Source organism: Oncorhynchus mykiss, chromosome 4 (assembly GCF_013265735.2).
Source record: "Oncorhynchus mykiss isolate Arlee chromosome 4, USDA_OmykA_1.1, whole genome shotgun sequence".
Lineage (NCBI taxonomy): Eukaryota > Metazoa > Chordata > Actinopteri > Salmoniformes > Salmonidae > Oncorhynchus > Oncorhynchus mykiss.
The window spans coordinates 24,151,966-24,174,689 of NC_048568.1; the positions used below are offsets into that span (position 1 = coordinate 24,151,966).

Below are 22,724 nucleotides of genomic sequence, written 5' to 3' on the forward strand. Positions count from 1 at the left end.
CCAAGCGTAGCTGCTGCTCATTTAGTTTGCTCGAAAATTGATAAATTGTTTTAAAAAACTAATGCACGGGTCCATAGACACATACAGCTCTACTGATAACGTTAGTACTGCTACTACCAGCAGTACTACACCTGCACCTGTCGACGACAGGTAGTTCTGCTTCCACGAGCACATCCAATGCTTAGCATCAGTAATTCTACATTTGTTTTTAGCCCAGCTAGCATGGACACCTTCAAACATTCAACCTCCAGTTGTGAATGTGATGCAGCAGAAGAGCTACTGCCCCCCCTTGGACCATCGATGAGCAAATATGATGAGAACTACATTGATTTGGGGTTCACTTATATTGGAAGTAGTGCCTTTCCTCAGCCACAGTGTGTTATATGCGCAAAAGTACTATCTCACAACTTGATGAAACCTTCACTCTTGCGCAGACATTTGGAAACAAAACATGTCAATTTGAAAAATAAGCCACATTCGTTTTTTGAACGCGAATTAAGACGACTTTCGAGTAGTAAGACATGTATAAAAGCAACAGATACCATTAATAAGAAGGGCTATGGTTGGGACAATGCTAGGGGGAAAGGCACAAAAAAAACTATACAGACAGTCTCTTCATCAAACATCACTGTTTCACGACGCATCAGTGACATGCAGATGTTTTGAAACAATTACTGCTTCACCTACAAGCCAGTGAATTCTATTCGTTACAGCTGGATGAGTCAACATACATGTTGGGCCTGGCACAGCTCCTGGTATATGTCCGTTACGTTTATTGGAGGTCAATTAAGGAAGACATCCTCTTCTGAAAACCAGGACAACAGGAGATTATATTTTTAAAGTTCTGGACAGCTTTGTGACATCAAATGGACTTTGGTGGTTGATGTGTTGGTATCTGTACTGATGGTGCAAAAGCCATGACAAGGAGACATAGTGGAGTGATAACACGCGTGCAAGCAGTTGCTCCCGACGCCACTTGGGTACACTGCAGCATCCATCGAGAGGCTTTTTGCTGCCTGACAGCATGAAATACGTTTTGGACACTACTGTGAAAATTGTTAACTTTGTTAAAGCAAGGCCCCTTAACTCTCGTGTATTTTCTGCACTATGCAATGATATGGGCAGCGACCATGAACGCTTTCACAACATACAGCAAGAAGTGCGCTAGTTATCAAGGGGGAAAGTATTGACACGTTTTTTTTTTAAATTGAGAGACGAGCTTACCCAAGTTTTCTTTACTGACCTTCATTTTTACTTGTCTGACCACTTGCATGATGATTTCTCACACGACTGGCCTATCTGGGTGATGTTTTTTCTCGCCTGAATCATCTGAATCTAGGATTACAGGGACTGCCCAACTATGCACTGTGCGGGACAAAATTGAGGTAATGGTTAAGAAGTTGGAGCTCTTCTCTGTCTGCATTAACAAGGACAACACACAGGTCTTTCCATCATTGTATGTTTTTTGTGTGCAAATGAACTCAAGCTTACGGACAATGTCAAATGGGATATAGTGCGATAAGTACTTTCCCGAAACGGATGACACAAACAACTGGGTTCGTTATCCCTTTCATGCCCTGCCTCCAGTCCACTTATTGATATCTGAACAAGAGAGCCTCATCGAAATTGCAACAAGCGGTTCTGTGAAAAATGAATTTAATCAGAAGCCACTGCCAGATTTCTGGATTGGGCTGCGCTCAGAGTTTCCTTCTTGGCAAATCGCACTGTTTAGACACTGATGCCCTTTGCGACCACGTACCCGTGAGTGGATTCTCGGCCTTCACTAGCATGGAAACTAAATACAGGCACAGACTGTGTGTGGAAAATGATTTAAGACTGTGACTCTCTCCAATACAACCCAACATTGCAGAGTTATTAACTTGTGATGAGTTATTCATAATTTCCGATGAACAAATAACGTTATGTAAAATGGCTAATTAAAGAGCAAAATTATTGATTATTATTATATTATTATTTGTGACCTGGTCCTATAAGGGTTCTTTGTCGCTTCCCACGAGCCAGGTTGTGACGAAAACTCACACTCATTCTTATGTTTAATATAGGTAGTGTGTGTGGCAGGCTTACAATGATGGCAAAAAAACAACATTTGAGAGCGCGCTGACCCTGATGCTAGACTGGGTACGCAGCTGGAGGTTGAATGTTTGAAGGGGTACGGGGGACTATAAAAAGTTTGGGAACCACTGGGTTAGGTGGAGTGAAAGTTCAAAGCTTATGATTCAAATCAATTGTTCAAAACCTGCCATCAATGGCATAACATATATTTTCTTACCATTACTGCTTTTTATTTTGCACATTTAGTTGATTTGACATGGACATGTCTGTCAATGCTCAGGATTTGTTGACACTACATTTCAAGTAAAACAAAAGTTCAAATGTAAATGAGCCATATGCATGACTTCTTGTTACATTGATAAATACAAGTTAAGTCTTAATTAGCAATACAATGGAGTTAGTGAGCATCACGTGGCCAGGTTCCAGTTCAACAAAATACACATATCAACCAGTCTTAAAAATATTTCATGTGTATCTTGAGGTAAGGCTTGAGGAAATAATACAGTATGGTACATACAGTAACAAGGCAATGCTTTAAGTTTTAATATATATATATATACACTTACAGCTCTTAAGTTAACTAAAATGAAATAAAATAAGTCGACCTTAAGCACACCCACTCAAGCCCCGAATTCATACTGTGTAATAAATGAATGAGTTGCAGGGTAGTACAGTGTCTTTTGGTTAAAGTACAGTAAGTGCAGTACACATGAAATGTTAAAATGTCTACTTGACCAGGATCAAGGACAAAGGGGAAGAAGAACTAGAAAAGTCAATATACTGTCTTTTTTACAGCTTTAAACTACCTGTAAACATGGTCGAGATCATTTTTTAAATCCTTTAAATAAAACTCATCTGCTTCATAAGTGCTAGGTGATATCTAGCTGGAGAACAAGTGGAGCACCATTTTCTATTATAAACCCAATTAATATGTTTTCATAAATCCTTCATACATACATAAAATGTATATTTTTTTGTAAACACATTTCTTTAAATGTGCAACAAAGAGAGACAGTTCTGTGCGCCAGTACTCTTTAGTCTTCCAATTCAAGCATCAAAACGGCTGTTGACATGTCAGTGGCTGGTGTAGCCCTTCAGTGCATCCTGGATGAACTGTAGGCTGCGCTTGTAGAGGAACGAGTCTTTCTTCTCAGGCTTGCAGATATTGAGGTGATCCACATCCACCTGGACCAGGTCCCCAATGCCCAGATCTGAAACCAGAGTAGTCTCAGAGTTAAGAGATACACATGGAAGAAGTTCAAAAGTTCAAGAATTTGAATTGAAAGAAAAAACCTGAATTCATAGATACATTTTAGATATGGGTCTACGGTGGCTACGTTCTACAGAATGCATTAAATAACAGTGGCCTACCTGCTGACTGCGTTGGAACCACCAGTATCTTGATCATGGGGCCGATGGTGGTGGGCATCGTCTCTGCAAAGCTCAGCACATTGAACTCCCTGTCCTTGGCCATGTTCAGGAAGTTGACATTCAGGTCACGCAGCGCTGGAGAGTCTGGGAATACGTATGGACAATGATGCAATAACACCATAAACAGGAGTATGTTTGTTATCTGTAACACAGATGCAATGGGAGGTTATTACTATCTAAAACTGCTGTTAAGAATCGTTCTCTCTAACCTGACCTCCAGAATAATCCCAAATTACTTCTGTCCATACCTCTGCAGAGCTCCCGGACCTCTACGGAGGGGAAGAGGAGGTATCTGACGTTGACAGAGTACTCTGCCATGAAGGTGCCATGGTGGGGCACACTGTAGAACATGACACCCTTGGTGTTCTTCATCAGTTCTTTCATGTCTGGGTCCCTCGACGCATCCAGCAGCATCTTCTTCACCAGCAAACCTGTTAGTTTTGAATTCTCTATAATTTCCTAACAGGTTTTTGTCCATTGTCCATTTTTTGCTAAATAGTGAAAGATAGCTTACCTCCCATGCTATGTGAAACCCAGACCACAGGCCTGTCTCCTACTCCTGCAGACTTTAGCTTCTTCAGCAGCTCTCGACTCCTATAGGCCAGAGACATCCTAAGGGCACAGGCATACAACAGAATCAGTGGAGTTGTCACCAATAATGTCTGAATGATACAGTAATATGGTCACACTAAGGAAGTAGAGGAAAGAAGAGACACACACCTCTGGTTTTCAACAGGACACTTGGCTCTCCAGTCACTTAGGTGAGTGTCATACTCCACAGATAGAACCCTCAGGTTGGGGCAGTCTGCAGCCAACCACGACTGACCAATGGGGAGGGGAGAGAAAGAACCAGTCAAAAAGGGAGAGAGGACATTGGTGAGCAGATTTAGCATCATATGACTCAAACATACATTCTACATTGGCTACGGTGACTATATCAGCAAAGCCAACATATTCTCCCATCTGGTGGTAAAGTCACGAGTATTACAGTGACACGTAATAAACCACCCTCTACCAGGTTTACCTTGGGCCAGCACTCTGTGTAGTCCTCGCTGACACCCGCTGCCTTCTCCTCCTCTGTAGGGTCACAGTCCTTCTGTCGCCACGTCTTAAAGGCCGCCCCCAGGAGCCCGTGTACAAAGAGAACATCCGCTTTGATTGGCTGGCTGGAGACAGAATGCATAAAAAACAAATAGGGAGTGGTTGTGTGAATATGGTACCTTAAATTCTTTGACAGTAGCTAGATTTCCATCAAATTGGTGACAGTTTAATGTGAATAATCTAGAATCTGCATAAAGAAAATGTAAGTAAGAATTTCACTGTAAGGGCTACTACACCTGTTGAATTCGGTGCATGTGACAAATAAAATTTGATTTGCAAATTTTCCCACCAGTGGGGAGTCTCTTTTTGTAGATAAAAATCAGTGCGTGTGACCTCCCGACTAGCACAGCGGTCTAAGGCACAGCATCGCAGTGCTCGAGGCGTCACTACAGACCTGGGTTCGATCACAAGCTGTGTCACAGCCGGCCGCGACCAGGAGACCCATGGGGCGGTGCACAATTGGCCCAGCGTCGTCCAGGTTAGGAGAGGGTTTGGCCGGCTGGAATTTCCTTGTCTCATTGTGCTCTAGCGACTCCTTGTGGCAGGCCGGGCTGCGTTTCCTCCAACACATTGGTGCGGCTGGCTTCCAGGTTAAGTGGGCATTGTGTCAAGAAGCAGTGCGGCTTGGTTGGGTTGTGTTTCAGAGGACGCACGGCTCTCGACCTTTGCCTCTCCCGAGTCCATACAGGAGTTGCAGTGATAAGACAAGACTGTAACTACCAATTGGATACAACGAAATTGGGGAGAAAAAGGGGTTTTCATTTTTTTTATAATACAAAAAAAAAAGATCTTCCACATCCATCTCGACAAAACATTTGCCCCCTCACTTTGTGCACAGGGGCATTGTCATGCTGAAACAGGATAGGGCCTTCCCCAAACTGTTGGCACATTGTTGGAAGCACAGAATCGTCTAGAATGTTATTGTATGCTGTAGCATTAAGATTTCCCTTCACTGGAACTAAGGGGCCTAGCCTTAAACATGAAAAACAGCTCCAGACCATTATTCCTCCTCCACCAAACTGTACAGTTGGCACTATGCATTGGGGCAGGTAGCGTTCTCCTGGTATCCGCCAAATACAGATTTGTTCGTAAGACTGCCAGATGGTGAAACATGATTCATCGCTCCAGAAAACACATTTCCACTGCTCCAGAGTCCAATGGCAGCGAACATTACACCACTCCAGACTACGCTTGGAATTGAGCATGGTGATCTTAGTCTTGTGTGCGGATGCTTTGCTATGGAAATTAAGCTACAGACGAAAAGGTATTGTGCTGACGTTGCTTCCAGAAGCAGTTTGGAACACGGTAGTGAGTGTTGCAACCTGAGGACAGACGATTTTTTACGTGCAGTGTACTTCAGCACTCAACGGTCCCGCTCTGTGAACCTTGTGTGGCCTTTCCACTTCACAATAACAGCACTTACAGTTGACCGGGGCAGCTCTTGCAGGGCAGAAATGTGATGAACTGACCTGTTGGAAAGATGGCATCCTATGATGGTGCCACGTTGAAAGTCACTGAGCTCTTCAGTAAGGCATGGCTGCGTGCTTGATTTTATACACCTATCAGCAACGAGTGTGGCTGAAATAGCCGAATCCACACACATACTTTTGTATATATAGTGTATTATGCTTGATGCCAAGTTTACTTCGATATGATGGTTATTATATCAATATTTGAGCATAAAGGCGTTTTCACCTTCATTTCTTGCATAATACATTTTACAGACACAAAAAGATCCTACCATGTTGAACAAACAAATGATTTGTCTGCATTCATAAAATTGTACCAAAACTTCCTGTTTCCATCATAGCTGTCGTGTCTTTAATTTTTTTTAATGCGGTATGACTTTACTCACATAAACTGTGGATGGAAACATTCTTAGTCATGATGAATGATGTGTACCTGGTTCGGCACTGGGGATGTAACACGTAGACTCCATCCTGGTACTTCTCCTTGACCGTCTCCCTGTCCAGGTTGGCCAGAGCCCGAGCAGCATGGGACGCCTGTATGATGTGTGGAGACTGCATCATCTCTGCTAGCACTGGCACCCAACCTTCAAGGTAACAGAACATCACATATGATGGAACTAGTAACAGAACAAAATCCGATAGAACAAAATCCACCCGCCTGACACACTGAGCGGAGAGCTAGCACCCGCCTGACACACTGAGCGGAGAGCTAGCACCCGCCTGACACACTGAGCGGAGAGCTAGCACCCGCTTGACACACTGAGCGGAGAGCTAGCACCCGCCTGACACACTGAGCAGAAGGCTCGACCCACCTAACACTGAGCAGAGAGCTAGCACCTACCTGACACACAGAGGATAACTCGCACTCACCTGACACACTGAGGGGAGAGCTAGCACCCACCTGACTGTACTATGGCTTGGTGCACGCTGTCGTTGAGAGCCAGGTTGCCGATGATGCGTACAATGTTTCTCTGGATCTTCGGGGAGTCTCTGCGGAGCTGGTAGACCCTCTGAAGGAGCTGCAGGCCCCCGTTGGCCACGATGTGGTCGCAGTGACTCTGGACCTGGAGAACAGACATACAGGTGTTAGAATGCATTTATATGCTCTTAAAATCCCCTGATAGGATACAGTCGTTGACACTATGATATGAAAACCTTGAGGGTCTGTTATGGTGAGTTACAAGGTATGATGAAAAAGATGTTCATGCATCTAGACAATAAAGGCTAACAATGTTTTTCAAAAGTCCCTTGACAAAATGTATACTTGAGTTACAGGTGGTTAAAGCAAAATGTTACATAACCTTGGAGTGCTGCACTAGAGCCTGTAGACAGAAGGACTCAACCTTCTCAGAGGGGACAGAAGTGAGGCTTTGGGCATAGGGCAGTCCATTCCCACCAAAACACCACAGACCCCCCTAAAACAGAGAGATCCAGTTATCTACCTAACATTGTGTTTGAGTGAGTATATGTCTAAATATGTGTGTGAGCATCTCTTACCCTCTGTGCAGCCAGGGACTGGGTACTCTCCCTCAGGGCAAGTGAGGTGAAGTACTGGACACACTGGTCCACCTCAGACTGGGGGAGAGATGCCAGCAGCTGCCTCAGACCGTCTTCTACAGACAACCTCTAAGCAGAGGGCCAAACAAACACACTCACATTAAAACATACACAGAACATTCATAAAATTAGATTTGATACACAATCATTTTAATCCCCATCGGTGACAGATACCTACATCTTCCACCCAAGGCAGGACAGGCGGGGTCAGGAAGAAGCGTTGGTCCACTTGAGAGGTGCGGGCCAGACCCAATGCCGTCCTCTGGTCTATAGCCTGCGCAGCTGTCTGGTACTGGTAGTCTGTGATGGACAGGGGTAACGGACCAATCCCTATCAAACACTATCACTGTTCACTAGTACACATTTCACATTTACAGGTTGAAAGTGGTGATGTCTCACCATGCCAGTGGTGGTTCTGGGCCAGCTCCTGTACAGCTGAAAGTCTGCTGGTCCTATTGGCTGAACAAGCCCTCTTCAACAGGACCCACAGCGCCACCTCATGGGGGTCCGCATCCATATGACTCAGGTGCTCTGACACACAGTTACAATTTAGACTTTTATGATGAAAATATGGATATTTTTACAAGCATTTCTTACATAATATATTTAATTTGAAATACATTTAAGAACTACACCTAAACTACCAAGGGTCCAATATCATCTACAGTACAAACAAAGACAATCTACCACCTAATACCATCAATCATTATTCTACTACTGTACTACAGCAATGAGACTGCAGACCTGCTGTTATCATCGGCCGGGCAGCCGGGGCAGCTATCAAGTGTCAAACAGTAAGGTCAGAAAAGGTTAACGTTAGAACCGTTTTGAATGTACAATCTACGCAGAATCTGTAGTACAATCCCCATTGTACAATTGAATTACATAATGTCTGTCACATTATAAAGCATTAAGGAGGGGTGGGGGGGGGGGGTTCAGTCCACACCTGTGACTGATGATGACTCAAGCATAAGAATACACACAAAAGTACATGAATGAAGACACACACTAAAGCTTTCATTCAAACCCAGGAAGTGAAGGGCAGGTGTTTCCTGAAGTTAACACGTCTCAATAACAAACCTACTGACGTCCATCCGTGTGTGTCTGAAATACCCCAACTGAGCTTTACCCGAGGCTTGGAGGATGAACTCTAATGTTTCTATCACAACACTGACTTCTGCTTTCCAGTACTAGCAGAATAGGAAGTTGAAATTCATGTGATACAACAACTAAAGTATTGTGTGTAGGTTTCTAAATGCAGCTGTAGCTTTAGTAAAAATTAAAAAAATTACAAAAACAATACTGCAGTTGTGAATTTAGTGCTGTGTAGGAGGAAACTACTTTCAGTGGATCTTTCTCACCATCCAGAGGCCTCAGAAGAATCCTTGAGGAAACTTCCAGAAACCTCCTTGCTGCTTTATGAAGTTCTCTCCTGGCCTTATATGTGAGCCCTGAAACAGATACATGGGTTTGGTTACGATCAATAATTAACATGTTATAACACACTATTTTAACACCTCAAATTAACTATGTACCAAGCTGTAAATGTATGCTGCTCCAGGCTGGACCTCTGGTTGATCTACCAGCACATTTTCTAGTAAAATTGACCAAACAATAGGCTCTTAGTCTGTAAATCTGGTTATAAAATGACAGTCGTTGCTTGCTTCTGTTTACTGCTTCTCTAAACCGTTTCCTATCAGTCTTGGCTGGACGGTCTGTTTTCATTCACAGCAGCCTTGACCAGTGGAAGTGAGAGCAGGGACCAGACAGGCTGAGCTACAGTACCCAGGAGGGAGAGCAGAGGGAGGGAGGAAGGAAGACTGTCGTCGCTGGACACCTGGACCTGGCAGAAACCCCATCAACAACTCCTCATAAATGAAAACTCAGCCAAAATATTTTCTGTGACAACATGCACCACATGTGGGCCTTTTGTTGGGTAGACTATTGAGGAAGTCTTGGGAATTTCTGTACAGCACGTTGAGATATCAGCTGATGTAAGAAGGGCTATATAAATTAATTTGATTTGAATTCAAATGTGTTCCAAAAAACCCTCCATTTTGGGTTGTAAAACCAGATAGGGAATGCTGGGACTGCTTTTTCCTCTCTATGTGGAATATCATGTATGTACTGATAACTATTTTTATCAGAGAGCACATGACGATGCCTTGTCACAAAGCAAAGGTGAGGTAAATTACATACTGTACCTGTGCCAAGGTTCTCCTGCTCTTTAGAGGGCGTGGCTGACAGGTAGATGTAGGACTTGAGCTTTTCCTGCTGAATGGCCTGCGTGTCAATGCGTACCGCCTTGTTCAAGGAAACCACCTCGTATGTGATAAACATGCAACCCCTGAGAGACGAATGAAGCCATAGACAAGATATACAGTAGTTAGAGCAGATAGGTCTCCATACCCAATGAACCCAAACTAAAATAACTTAGTGTGGCTGAGTGTTTATATGTGAAGTGGTTATCTTCACCTACCCCAATATGACAGCTCCGGTCATCTTTGCAATTTTCCCTGAAATCAAAACATAAGACAAATATGTTATTTTTTTAATAACTAAGGATATTAAAGAATTCAAGATGATTACACATTATGTGGGTGTATCAGCTATTTGATAAGTGATCATATTTCCTTATTGAGTGTGGATTGTGAAGGGGGACAGCATAACAGTCCCATAACATACTGATGTCCCTCCACGGCAGCACCTTCTTCACACCAGGGCCAGAGGTGCTGCTCAGCCTCCTGCAGCGTATCAGACGGAGTGCAGCCACAGACATCCTCTATCTACACACATTCACCCAGAGACATCAAAAGAGCCAGTAAACATAGCTTCAGCACTATTACCGCAAATGGCTGAGAGAAACTAAACTACAGTACCCTGAATAGCCTTATCAATGTATGTGAAAGTTACATTGATGTATGTATTCATAGTTTCAGTTTAGATGTTGTGATAGCCTCGTGGCGCAAAGTACATGACAGGTTAGCCAGCAAGCTACCGTTGTCTAGTTAGCTAGCTAGCTATCATAGACAAGTCAAGGTGCCTGGCTCTGGTAGGCAACTTTAACATGAAACTAGCTAACGTTAGCTTGCTAGCCAGCCAATGCAATGTTCCCATTAGAAAGATCAACAATTTATTTTGCCGATGCGTAGTTCTTTGATTAGACAAACATCCAGTCTGTGATATGATTGAGCTATCGGATCAACTTGGGTCACGTGTACCTACAGTAACTAGCCAGCTAGCTAAAAAACTTGGGAAAATGTAACGTTAATTATACAGCTGAAGTTAGCTAACGTAGCGTAACAGACAAACATGAGATTGTAAGACTTGTAACCAGGCTTGAAGTGATGGGTGTAGTTTGCTAGACATTATACAAATTTACCTTATTTCGAAGATTTAATTTCTGTATTTTGAAGGGCTAATAGAGAGCTTCCTCTCCAACAACCCCAACCTGTCAGCTGTGTTGTGAAAAAATAAACAGCGCCAGTCTCATGTAACAAACGTCACTTACCGTAGTACCTCAAAGCATAAAACATTTCTTTCCAGATCTCCAACTACCGTAATGCTCATTAAACACGATTAAACAAAATAATGAAGAGAGTGCCTAATTATATGACACGTGCAAACTTGACGCATGTAAAATATTAAATACCTCCCAAATGCAGTGTTAAACTGTTTCTGAGGTTTATATTTAGTAAAATGACAGGGGGAATTTGTTCATTTTAATGTAATGCCAGTTTTGTTATTTAAAAGTGTAACATGAATTGCATCATTCAAGTCCCGTGTGTGTGTGTGTGTGTGTGTGTGTGTGTGTCCCGAAGTTGATGGGTTTATTGATCCCGTCGCCACTCTGGAAGTCACCCATTTATTTGGACCCCTATGCCTAAACTTAAATATTATTCTGCTGGTCTGTCACAGTGGAGGCTGCTGAGGGCAGGACGGCTCATAATAATAGTCGGAATGGAACAAATGGAATGGCATCAAACACCTGGAAACCATGATGTGTTTGATGTATTTGATACCATTCCACTGATTCTGCTCCAGTCATTACCACGAGCCAAGCCCGTTCTCAGCAATGAATGTGCCACCAACCTCCTGTGGCTGGTCAATATCCACTAATTTAAGTGTTTTTTCTTCTTTGAATTGAACCTTTACTTAACTAAGCAAGTCACTGAAGAACAAATTCTTATTTACAATGATGGCCTACACTTTAAATGGGCAATCTGGGATTCAAATATCAATAAAGCCACTACCCCACCATTTTTTTAGTAAATGAACGCGGGATGGGGCTGAAGAAATGTAATCATGCTTTTTCTGTGGTAGACTGTCTCTTTGGCGGTTGTATAACTGGGCACCTAAAGCCCTGACCTCTTACATTTCAGCCCAGTGAAATAATTCCTTCCTCAGGAAACAGTGAGAGGGAGTCAGTGAGAGATCTGTCATTTTGCCCACCAGAAAAGTGTAACCTATAGACTGGACACTGGATAGCAGTGGCACCAAATAAGGGCATAAATAACAAGTTTCTGGTACAGATGATATTACGTTTCATACTCAGAACACAGCCCGTTACCATTTCTTTCAGCATTTTATTGTGTTAAGTTGTGATCTGTGTCCAGTAAATTCCAACCAAAACAGTGACCATTTTATAAATCAGATCCATGACAATCATACACACATTTTGCAGATTACCTTGGAGAGGAACCCTCATTGGATCATGCAAACATTGTTTATCGATATAGTTTTGCATGTCCAAGCTCACAAATAGAAAGTAGTCCAGTTACATGGGTGGATTGGGTTGGTACATGATGGAAATCAACATGAGTTCTCAATCTTATAAATCTCATTAGACACACACACATTCACACACACATTCACACATGTACAACAAATACTCTGTCTCATCTGAAAATAAACATCTCTTTCTTGCTCACAAACACACAGTAATAAACAGCTGACACACACACACTCACACACACACACACACACACACACACACACATAGAAACATATATTAGCATTAGGGCTATTTATTTCCCCTCAAGTCAAACATATCCAGTTGTTGTGAAAACCCATTGACAACCCTGGGCTCAGTCAGTCCACTATCAGGCTGGACACATCCATCCCCTCCTCAGGTGCAGGTCTCCTGGTAGGCCCTTATAATGCTCTCATAAGCAGGAGGTGGGGTCTGTGTGGCATGGAACCCCCTCAGACTACTACTGCTCCAGAACAACTCGGGCCTGGGTGGGGTGGCAGCAGCCTGGGCTGCGGTTTGGTGGGCTGACCCAGCTGAAGTGGTCAGGGTTGGAGTGCGAGGCAACGTGGTCTGGCTCCCCTCCTCAGCTTCCCGGGCGATCTGGCTGCACTGGAGGAGAGGGTGAAAGGTGGACGCCCTGAAGCTGGGTTTGCGACCCAAAGGGTCAGCCTGGTCTGGGGAGGAGGCCTGGCGGTGGAAGCTGAAGGCAGCGCTAACCAGGCTGTTGTTGCTCCGCCGGTCGTAGCTGCTGTTGCGATTGAAGCCAGGCCGGGTGCGCGGGGAGGTGCGGGACGGGCGAGGTGGCCGGCGGGTGATACTGCCCGAGCCGGCCCTGCGACGGGACATCCAGGTCAGGACAACATAGACCAGCACCCCCAATAGGATTCCCACCGCAATGGACACACAGAAAGCTATGATCAGGGAGACTGGGAAGGAAAGAGAGGGAAGGGGCCATTCGTTATATCTTGGTTTGAGGGAGACATAGAGTAAGAGTTTTTGGACACCAAAGAGATGTATATGAAAAGGCCTGTTCAAAACTCATTATCATCTAGCATCATCATTGGACATTCAATAGATACCTTCATGCATGTAAAAAAACAAACATTTGCCACACTAAAAAACTAAAACTGTAAAGTAAAGTAATAGTAAAAGTTAAGTGGTTTATAGTCTGTGGAGGGAACGGTTTCAATCTGGAACCAGCCCAAATATGTACTGCCAAGCCCACAACAAGTCACTATCCTAAAATCAACAACGTTGTTATGATGATGAACTAATAGAACTCTGCTAAAATGGCACACCACAACCAAATAATCACAGTCCTTCCTCTATGGTGACTATGAGACCAAGTCCTCCTCAGACACAAAACTGATTACATCTCCTTCCCACAAAATAAAGATCAACATTTTGTTGTCTTTGACTTGCTCCCCGAGACACTATGGTCACCATATGTGTCTCTCTGAAAAGAGAGAAAGGAACAGAGGACAAATCCCAGTGGACCACTGCCAGCTAAAACAAATCCATTGCCTTTGGATACAGTTAGGTCTTATGAAGTGTAAAAGTACTCTGCTGCCTCTACATAGTTTTTCATTGTCTTCTGTTGGAAAAGGGAAAAGCAGACAAGAAGTCATATGGAAATGACATTTGGGAGGAAGGAGGAAAAAACACTAACCAAGAGGAAGCTTTGCAATATTGCTGATTTTATGGGTCTGTTCTTGCCTTGCGTCTAAATACTTGTCAGGTCTGATAAATGCCGTTTTGAATGCATGTTTTCTTTTCCTGACAAAATATTCAAGTACTCTCATCATCATTAAACCTATACATTCCAGTGAAAACAGAGAAGTGCCAACAGAGAAACCACAACAGAGGAGCAGAGTAGCAGCTGAGAGAGTGAGAGACATAATATGACATTTTGAAATGTTTTCTTTTGGAACTTTTGTGAGTGTAATGTTTACTGTTCATTTTTTATTGTTTATTTCACTTCTGTTTATTATCTATTTCACTTGCTTTTTGGCAAGGTAAACATACGTTTCCCATGCCAATACATCCCCTTAAATTGAAATTGAATTGAGAGAGAGAGTTGAAAAAACTCACCAACATCAAATGACTGAAGTATTTCCAGAAAGAGATTGGTGTTGTTTTCGGCCATAACTTTCTCTGCACTGTCAGAGAAGAAGATGAGGGAATGTTATGCATCCAGTAGCTCCCCTTGACTTCCTCACGTCTCTCTCTTTCTTCCTCCTGCCTATCCCTCCTTCACTCTTCCTCTTCTCTCACTCACTCTCTGTCTGTCCCTCTCTATCCCTTCCTTCTCTCTCCCTCCTTACCTTTCCCTGCTTCTTTTCTTTCTTCCCTCACTTTCTCACTTTGCGTCGCTTTCCCTCTCTCTCTCTCGCTCTCTCTCTCTCTCTCTCTCTCTCTCTCTCTCTCTCTCTCTCTCTCTCAGAGTGAGAGAGGTCAGCCCAGAGGAACTCAGCCACACAGGATTCCCTCCAAAACTGGGCTGGCTGCTCTCTTGTTTGTGGAAGCGGAAAACTTCACTGTCACATTTCCTGCTATTCTGCGTAAAATTAGGAATGGGGCTCTCTTATCTGTCCTGGACAGAGTTCCTCCTGGAGGGGCGGGAGCGGGGCTGCCGTAATCACTTCCTGTCCCATCATTTCCTTAAGTTTGATTAATGAGAAGAAACAAATTCACCCCTTCAAGTCCTAAACCAGCCCCCCCTCAATCTCCATGTCCCTGCTTTTGTAACGGAACAGTCAGCTACCATCTCGTATTACATTTTTTTCCAAAATTATAAACATTGCAGTTTTTCTCCTTTTCTCCAGTCCACCTCTGCAACCACAGGCGACAGTTTCTTCAAGCGCAACACAAACAATTACAACCTTGGGTCTGAATGTCGAAGCTGGAGCCGAAACCCCCGAATGGTGTTAATAAAACTGAATAGACAAAACGGTTATAACATAAATAGTGTTTCTATGTGCTGCAAAACAACTATTTTTATATCTGAGTGTACATGCTCTGGTTTTCCAGACCCTTTGTCAATACTGTAACCTCAGTGTTTCCACAGTGTCTGCCAGGTCAGTGGTGTCTGCATGGGCCGTCCAGGCCTGTGTCGGTTGTAGAGGTCCAGTGGAAACACTAGGCTCTGATAAGATAGAGAACCAGGGCCACTGCTCAACACAACACTCAGTCCCTCCCTTGTTCCTTTCACTCTGCCCTTTGTGATTTTCTCCCTCCAATCTAAGAGGACTGGATAGGTGAAATAAAACTATGACCCTGCCTATCCCTCCTAGAAGGCTAGGTGGGGGAGCTATCAGCATATTGCTTTGACTATCCAATCCATTCAGATCCGCTAAGGTGGTCAGAGGAAAGGAAGCACATTTTTTATTGGAATGCAGCCCTTAGTATAGCAGGGAACCTCCTGGTCCATCCTGGTCCTGTGGGTCCCCCCCCTTTCCCCTCCCTCTCCACTGGCAGGGGAGGGCTGGGTCTCGCAGGGACTTCCTCTCATTGTTGCCCTGCCTCAAACCCGTCCAAAGGAACCAGCAAACGCCTACTATACCCTGTCAGATGGTATTCAGAGGCATTGTGTTTTGTTCAATCACACAGGGGTTGCAAAACCACAGGGCTTGTCTGTCCACATACAGGTGTAGGAGGTATTCTTTAAAAGAATGTGTTTATTTATGTTCTACTAAAGTTTAGTACCAGTACTGATTAGCATTGTTTAACAGTGTTTGGACGTGTGATGGATAGTTGTAGGGTGTGGGCTTGATCAGGGATTTTATGAGGAAATTCTACACAGGAAAAATAGCAATGCAACCTCTCTTTAGAATCAAAGTAGTCTACTGTTCTGTACATACAATGACAGGTGTATAACCTTGGTCTGTGAAACCATCAGCCCTTGATGTCTAGAAGACAAAATAAATTCACAACCTCTCCAGAGGCCTGGGACACTGGGCATATTAATCTTAAATGTAAAGTCCCCAGTTTAGGTGATTTCGTGGGTTCTGGTACTGGTTTCGGTTGACATTTTTGCTTATACATGATCTGTGGACACCGTATATCGAAATGCTTGCGTTGAGTGATAGCCCTGATTCCTAGTACACAGTAGTATAATGTTTTGCGCCTGTGTGACATAGGATGTGAAATCTGAAACCACTTGAAGCTGAGATGTCCCTTCTACCATTTCATTAGCTCTTCCAACTGTCCATCAACTCCTGGCTGAACCCTATGTCACAGCATCTGACAAAGCACATGCCTACAATCTCTACATTGTAGCGCAGCAGAAGACAGCGGTTACGATTTATAGCCAATCTAAAATAATTCATAGGTTTTAAACAAAAACACTTTTTACTTGTCATAAATGGACAAGATGAGATATGAGATGAAAAACAAGTTCCTAACTAGTTCAAGAAGCCAAGCTAGAGCTCTGTGTGACCTTCACAGCGGTGGGGGCTGATGATTTGAAATGTCGATTGAGTGCACACGTACAAATAGTCTTCATGGGCTTAATAATGAAGGCGTCATTTAAACGGTAAAAATGAATTACTTTTTAATGTGGCATGAACACAACCAGTCATTTTTGTATTTGTTATTTTTTGCACTGCCAGCCACACCAATGTGTCCGAGGAAACACCTTCCAGCTGGCGACCAAGTCAGCCCGCCACCGGCCAAACCCTCCCTAACCCGGACGGTGCCTCATGGGTCTCCCGGTCACGGTTGGCTGTGACACAGCCTGGGTCTGTAGTGAGGCATGCAGTGCCGTATTCCTCTGATTTTCAAACAAATCACTTCAGAAAGTAGGCTACCTGTGCATGCTCATCCACTCCAAAATAATTCCAGCATCCCGAACTACATGTACACTGTGTCATTTAATGAATGGAAAGAGACATCTGTTACAAAACACCAAGAAGTGTGCCCAATGGCATACAGCGATTGCCATTAATTAGGCCTACATTAATTGATGCGTCTTGCTGACACATCCACCTTTTTTTGTAGCCTGAAAAGTCGGGACACCTGAAATGGGGCTGAAACTGTCCCAGGAAAAATGGAATGGTCACCCTAACACACACAGTCAACTTACTAGACTAGGCTACAATGTGTATTGCCATGAACTTAAAATAGAGTAACACAGTGTGAGTCATAATACTCGTAAAACCTAGCGGTTAAACAATGAAATGGTTCCAATCATTTTTCCACCATTCATTTCTCCCATAGGGGATTTTAGAAACACTTTAAAAAAAAAAGCTAATTAGCTGCTAATGTGGCTATCATAAATAACTTGTAATGTCATGTGTGTGTAGGTGGCAGGGAAGTCAGGAGCAGGAGAATCGAACTTGATATAAAGGGAGTCGTTTAATAGACTTGACAACTCCATAATCAAAAATACAAGATAAAATAAAAGTACAAGAACCCATCGCGCACCAATACATAATACACAAATATACAAACAAACAATCTCTGACAAGGACATGAGGGGTGTCACGCCCTGACCGTAGAGATCTTTTTATTCTCTATGTTTGGTTGGTCAGGGTGGGACTCAGGTGGGAAACTCTATGTTCTTTATTTCTATGTTTAGGCCGGTGTTAAGGGAATTTTTTATCAATAATGACTAATTATGTATGCATTTCAATCAGGACTGACTAATCAGAATACTATTATGTTACTGTATAGATGTATGAATTTTCTTTTAATCCTAGTACTGAATATAATGTGTGTAATTATAATCAAGAATTAGAACAATGATTGTCTGTTCCTTGGTAGAAACGAATGAACTTATCGCCAGACTGGCTAGAATGCTTATCTACACAGGAAGACCTTGGCTTGGTCCTAAATTATCTAAATTGGTGGGAGACGATGTAGGAAGGCTTGAGAACTATACTGCCATTGTACCGGAGTGGAGGAGAGACGGGACAGTTCGAAACCTAATGACGTCATTTTCAGTTTATAACCTGTTGTAAATTGTATCATGTTCAGTACTCACGAGAATAAACGCAGCTGGTTGATTTCAAAGGCTGGTCTCTGTCCATTTTATACAAATGAGGGTCTTACAAACTCTTATGAATTGACAGAGTGATTAATTTTAATTGGGTATTAAAACAGAGGAATTTAATTCCTGCAACAGCCGGGGATGGTTCTCAATCAGGGACCGCTGTCTATCGTTGTCTCTGATTGGGAATCATACTTAGGCAGCCTGTTTTGCCACACCTGTGGGATGTTGTTTTTGTACAGCTCTGTGTAGCCTACCGAATGTTACGTTCGTTTTCCTTTTGTTGTTGTTAGGTGTTCATTTTTAATAAAGATAAAATGTACGCCTACCACGCTGCACCTTGGTCCGATCATTTCGATGAGAGTAACAAGGGGAAACAGAGGGTTAAATACAAAGCCTGTAATGAATGAGATTGGAACCAGGTGTGTAGGAAGACAAGACAAAACCAATGGAAAATGAAAAATGGAGAGGCATCGACTTCGGCAGAAGTCGTAACAGTACCCCCCCCCCCCCCTCCCCCATCGAGGACGACCCGGAGGACGAGGAGCAAGGCGATCCGGATGGAGACGGTGGAACTCTCGCAGCATGGAAGGATCTAACACGTCCTCCACCAGAACCCAGCATCTCTCCTCCGGACCGTACCCCTCCCACTCCACGAGATACTGAAGGCCCCTCGCCCAACGTCTCGAATCCAGGATGTATCGAATGGAGTACGCCAAGGCCCCCTCGATGTTCAGAGGGGGAGGAGGAACCTCCCGCACCTCAGCTGCCTGGAGCGGGCCAACCACCACCGGCCTGAGGAGAGACACATGGAACGAGGGGTTAATGCGGTAATCGGGGGGAAGCTGTAACCTATAACATACCTCGTTCACTCTCCTCAGGACTTCCGGCGTAGCGGGGCAGGTTTCGGTTCGAGAGCCAGACCCTGTCCCCCGGTGTGAACACCGGGGCCTCACTGCGGGGACGGTGTGCGCCAACTTTCTGGCGCAGTACGGCGCGCTGAAGGTGTATGTGGGCGGCGTCCCATGTTTCCTCCGTGCGCCGGAAACAGTCGTCCACCGCAGGAGCCTCGGTCTGACTCTGATGCCAAGGAGCCAGAACCGGCTGATACCCCAATACACTCTGAAAGGGAGAAAGGTTAGTGGAGGAGTGGTGGAGCGAGTTCTGGGCCATCTCTGCCCAGGGCACGAACGTCGCCCACTCCCCCGGCCTGTCCTGGCAATAAGACCTCAGAAACCTACCCACATCCTGGTTAACTCTCTCCACCTGCCCGTTACTCTCGGGATGAAAACCTGAAATAAGGCTGACCGAGACCCCCAGACGTTCCATGAACGCCTTCCAGACCCTTGACGTGAACTGGGGACCCCGATCAGACACTATATCCTCAGGCACCCCGTAGCGCCGGAAAACGTGTGTAAACAGGGCCTCCGCAGTTTGTAGGGCCGTAGGGACACCGGGCAAAGGGAGGAGACGACAGGACTTAGAAAAACGATCCACAATGACCAGGATCGTGGTGTTTCCCTGTGAAGGTGGAAGATCGGTTAGGAAATCCACCGACAGGTGTGACCACGGCCGTTGTGGAACGGGTAAAGGTTGAAACTTACCCCTGGGAAGGTGTCTAGGAGCCTTGCACTGGGCACATACCGAGCAGGAGGAAACATAAACCCTCACGTCCTTACCTAAAGTGGGCCACCAGTACTTCCCACTAAGACAGCGCACCGTCCGACCGATCCCAGGATGACCAGAGGAGGGTGACGTGTGGGCCCAATAGATCAGCCGGTCGCGGACCGCAGACGGAACGTACAGACACCCAGCTGGATCCTGAGGGGGAGCGGGTTCTGCACGTGACGCCTGCTCTATGTCCGCGTCCAGCTCCCACATTACCGGCGCCATCAAACAAGAGGCGGAGAGTATGGGAGTGGGATCCATGGGCCGCTCCTCTGTCTCATACAGCCGGTACAGTGCGTCTGCCTTAACGTTCTGGGAGCCTGGTCTATAAGAGAGGGTAAACATGTCCCATCTTGCCTGGCAAGGATTCAGTCTCCTCACCGCCCAGATGTACTCCAGGTTGCGGTAGTCAGTCCAGATGAGAAAGGGGTGTTTAGCCCCCTCAAGCCAATGTCTCCACGTCTTCAAGGCTTTGACGACAGCCAACAGCTTCCGGTCCCCCACATCATAGTTTTGGCTGAGCGTCTTAGAGAAGAAGGCACAAGGGCGGAGCTTCGGTGGCATACCCGAGCGCTGAGAGATCACAGCTCCTATCCCAGCCTCAGACACGCCCACCTCCACTATGAGCACCAAAGAGGGATCCGGATGGGCCAACACAGGAGCCGAGGTAAACAGAGCCCTCAGGTGCCTAAAAGCCCTGTCCTCCACAGGTGACCACTGCAAGTGTACCAGGTCCCCCTTCAGCAGTGAGGTAATGGGAGCAGCTACCTGACCAAAACCCCGGATAAACCTCCGGTAGTAGTTGGCAAACCCTAAGAACCGCTGCACCTCCTTCACCATGGTGGGAGTCAGCCAATTAGACACGGCTGCAATGCGGTCACTCTCCATCTCCACCCCTGACGTGGAAATGCGATACCCTAGGAAGGAGACGGACTTTTGGAAAAACAGGCATTTCTCAGCCTTGAGTACAGGTCATGCTCCAACAGGTGACCAAGCACTCTGCGCACCAGGGACACATGCTCGGCGCGTGTAGCGGAGTATATCAGAATGTCATAGATGTACACCTCTGCAAGTCCCTGAAAATCTTGTGCAAGTCCCTGAAAATCTCGTTTACAAAGGATTGGAAGACTGATGGACTGACCGAATGTACCCCTGACGCAGGGATTCGGAGACATATGTCTCCATAGCCACCGTCTCCACTTGCGACAGGGGATACACTTGACTCCTGGGAAGTGCAGCGTCTACCAGGAGATTTATTGCTCAATCCCCCCGGTGATGGGGTGGTAATTGAGTCGCCTTCTTTTTACAGAAGGCAAGAGCCAAATTGGCATATTCTGGAGGAATGCGCAATGTGGAGACCTGGTCTGGACTCTCCACCATAGTTGCACCAACGGAAACCCCAAACACCTACCTGAGCACTCTCACGACCACCCGTGAGAGCCCTCTGTGGCCAAGCAACAGTGGGGTTATGACAAACTAACCATGGTAGGCCCAGCATCACGGGAAACGCAGGAGAGTCAATAAGGAAAAGACAGATTTTTGTCCATGTGTCCCCCCTGCGTTACCATACTCAAAGGAGCGGTGCCCTCCCTGATTAACCCTGACCCTAATGGTCGACTATCTAAGGCGTGAACGGGGAAGGGCACATCCACGGGAACAATGGGGATCCCTAAACTATGAGCTAATGCTCTATCAATAAAATTCCCAGCCGCGCCTGAATCTATGGGGAAAATTCAGGAAAAGTGACAGGCACAAACATATGGGCAACAGAGGGCTCTGGGTGAGAATGGGTGAGAATGGTGCCGGCTCACCGGGATGACGCCTGAGCGCCCTGCCTGCTGACTCGATTCCCAGAGGAACCAACCCGGCACCGACCAGCAGTGTGAACTCTGCGGCCACAGATGGTGCACGAGCGGGAACTGGTGCACCGACCCTCCCAGCTCCATATGTATCGGAGAGGGGGTGCGGGAGGATGGAACCACCAGACCCCAATCTGGACGACCACGAGTAGCCAGCCAGATGCACAGGTCCACCAGCTGGTCGAAAGTGAGGGTGGTGTCTCTGCAGGCCAGCTCCCGACGGACGTCCTCGCGCAGACTGCAGCGATAATGGTCGATCAGGGCCCTGTTGTTCCATCCCGCGCCGGCAGCCAGGGTCCTAAACTCCAGGGCAAACTCCTGGGCGCTCCGTGTCTCGTGCCTCAGATGGTAGAGGCGCTCACTCGCCGCTCTGCCCTCGGGTGGGTGGTCGAAGAGAACTCCTCAAAATGGTCCAACGCCGCATCTCCCTCTCTCTACACGGCGTTGGCCCACTCCAGTGCTTTCCTGGTGAGGCACGAGACAAGGAAGGACACCTTCTCACGGTCTGATGGAGCTGGGTGGACTGTGGCCAGATAGAGGTTTAGATGGAGGAGGAAACCCTGGCAGTTGGCAGCACCCAGGTTGTGCTGGTGGAGGCGCTAGAAGAACTCCCTGTCTCTCCCAGCGGTCCATTGTCTGGACAAGATGGTAAAGCATTTCTGCATGCCCCTGGACAAGCTCCTCCACCTCAATGGCCGGGTACCTTCTCCTGTTGACTCCATAATAGGGTCAGAGATTCTGTAATTTTGTGTGTGTAGGTTGCAGGGAAGTCAGGCGCATGAGATTCGAACTTGGTATAAATGGAGTCGTTTAATAGACTTGAC

At 45.6% G+C, this 22,724-nt stretch overlaps 2 protein-coding genes across 3 annotated transcripts; both read right to left on the reverse strand.

Moving 5' to 3' along the window:
* Nucleotides 1-2,281: 2,281 nt before the first annotated feature.
* serac1 (serine active site containing 1) lies at nucleotides 2,282-11,263 on the reverse strand. Of its 2 annotated transcripts, none has more exons than XM_036975986.1 (17): nucleotides 11,143-11,263; nucleotides 10,317-10,417; nucleotides 10,111-10,147; nucleotides 9,836-9,978; nucleotides 8,993-9,082; nucleotides 8,031-8,162; nucleotides 7,810-7,931; nucleotides 7,572-7,700; nucleotides 7,376-7,489; nucleotides 6,976-7,138; nucleotides 6,508-6,658; nucleotides 4,529-4,670; nucleotides 4,225-4,325; nucleotides 4,019-4,116; nucleotides 3,753-3,935; nucleotides 3,445-3,588; nucleotides 2,282-3,284 (listed from the first exon to the last, which is right to left on the reverse strand). In XM_036975986.1, exons 2-17 carry the CDS (start codon nucleotides 10,408-10,410, stop codon nucleotides 3,148-3,150), a joined length of 1,980 nt encoding a protein of 659 aa, XP_036831881.1. In that variant the 5' UTR covers nucleotides 10,411-10,417; nucleotides 11,143-11,263; the 3' UTR covers nucleotides 2,282-3,147. The 2 variants fall into 2 exon arrangements, with proteins under 2 accessions (XP_036831881.1, XP_021456448.1); XM_021600773.2 differs by lacking the exon at nucleotides 11,143-11,263 and adding an exon at nucleotides 11,014-11,130.
* A 934-nt stretch (nucleotides 11,264-12,197) lies between these two features.
* On the reverse strand, nucleotides 12,198-14,717 carry myct1a (myc target 1a). The gene is made up of 2 exons (XM_021600772.2): nucleotides 14,476-14,717; nucleotides 12,198-13,310 (listed from the first exon to the last, which is right to left on the reverse strand). Exons 1-2 carry the CDS (start codon nucleotides 14,528-14,530, stop codon nucleotides 12,760-12,762), a joined length of 606 nt encoding a protein of 201 aa, XP_021456447.1. The 5' UTR covers nucleotides 14,531-14,717; the 3' UTR covers nucleotides 12,198-12,759.
* Between the last annotated feature and the right edge of the window lie 8,007 nt (nucleotides 14,718-22,724).

Excerpts from the sequence above, each read along its gene's own strand:
- serac1 (XM_036975986.1), bottom strand. The coding sequence starts at position 10,410 with ATGTCTGTGGCTGCACTCCGTCTGATACGCTGCAGGAGGCTGAGCAGC. Across the intron at positions 6,659-6,975 it reads CCAAGCCATAGTACAGTCAG|GTTGGGTGCCAGTGCTAGCA; the intron begins GTGGGTGCTAGC and ends GTTACCTTGAAG. Across the intron at positions 3,285-3,444 it reads GGTTCCAACGCAGTCAGCAG|ATCTGGGCATTGGGGACCTG; the intron begins GTAGGCCACTGT and ends CTCTGGTTTCAG.
- myct1a (XM_021600772.2), bottom strand. The coding sequence starts at position 14,530 with ATGGCCGAAAACAACACCAATCTCTTTCTGGAAATACTTCAGTCATTT. Across the intron at positions 13,311-14,475 it reads ACTTCAGTCATTTGATGTTG|TCTCCCTGATCATAGCTTTC; the intron begins GTGAGTTTTTTC and ends TTTCCTTCCCAG.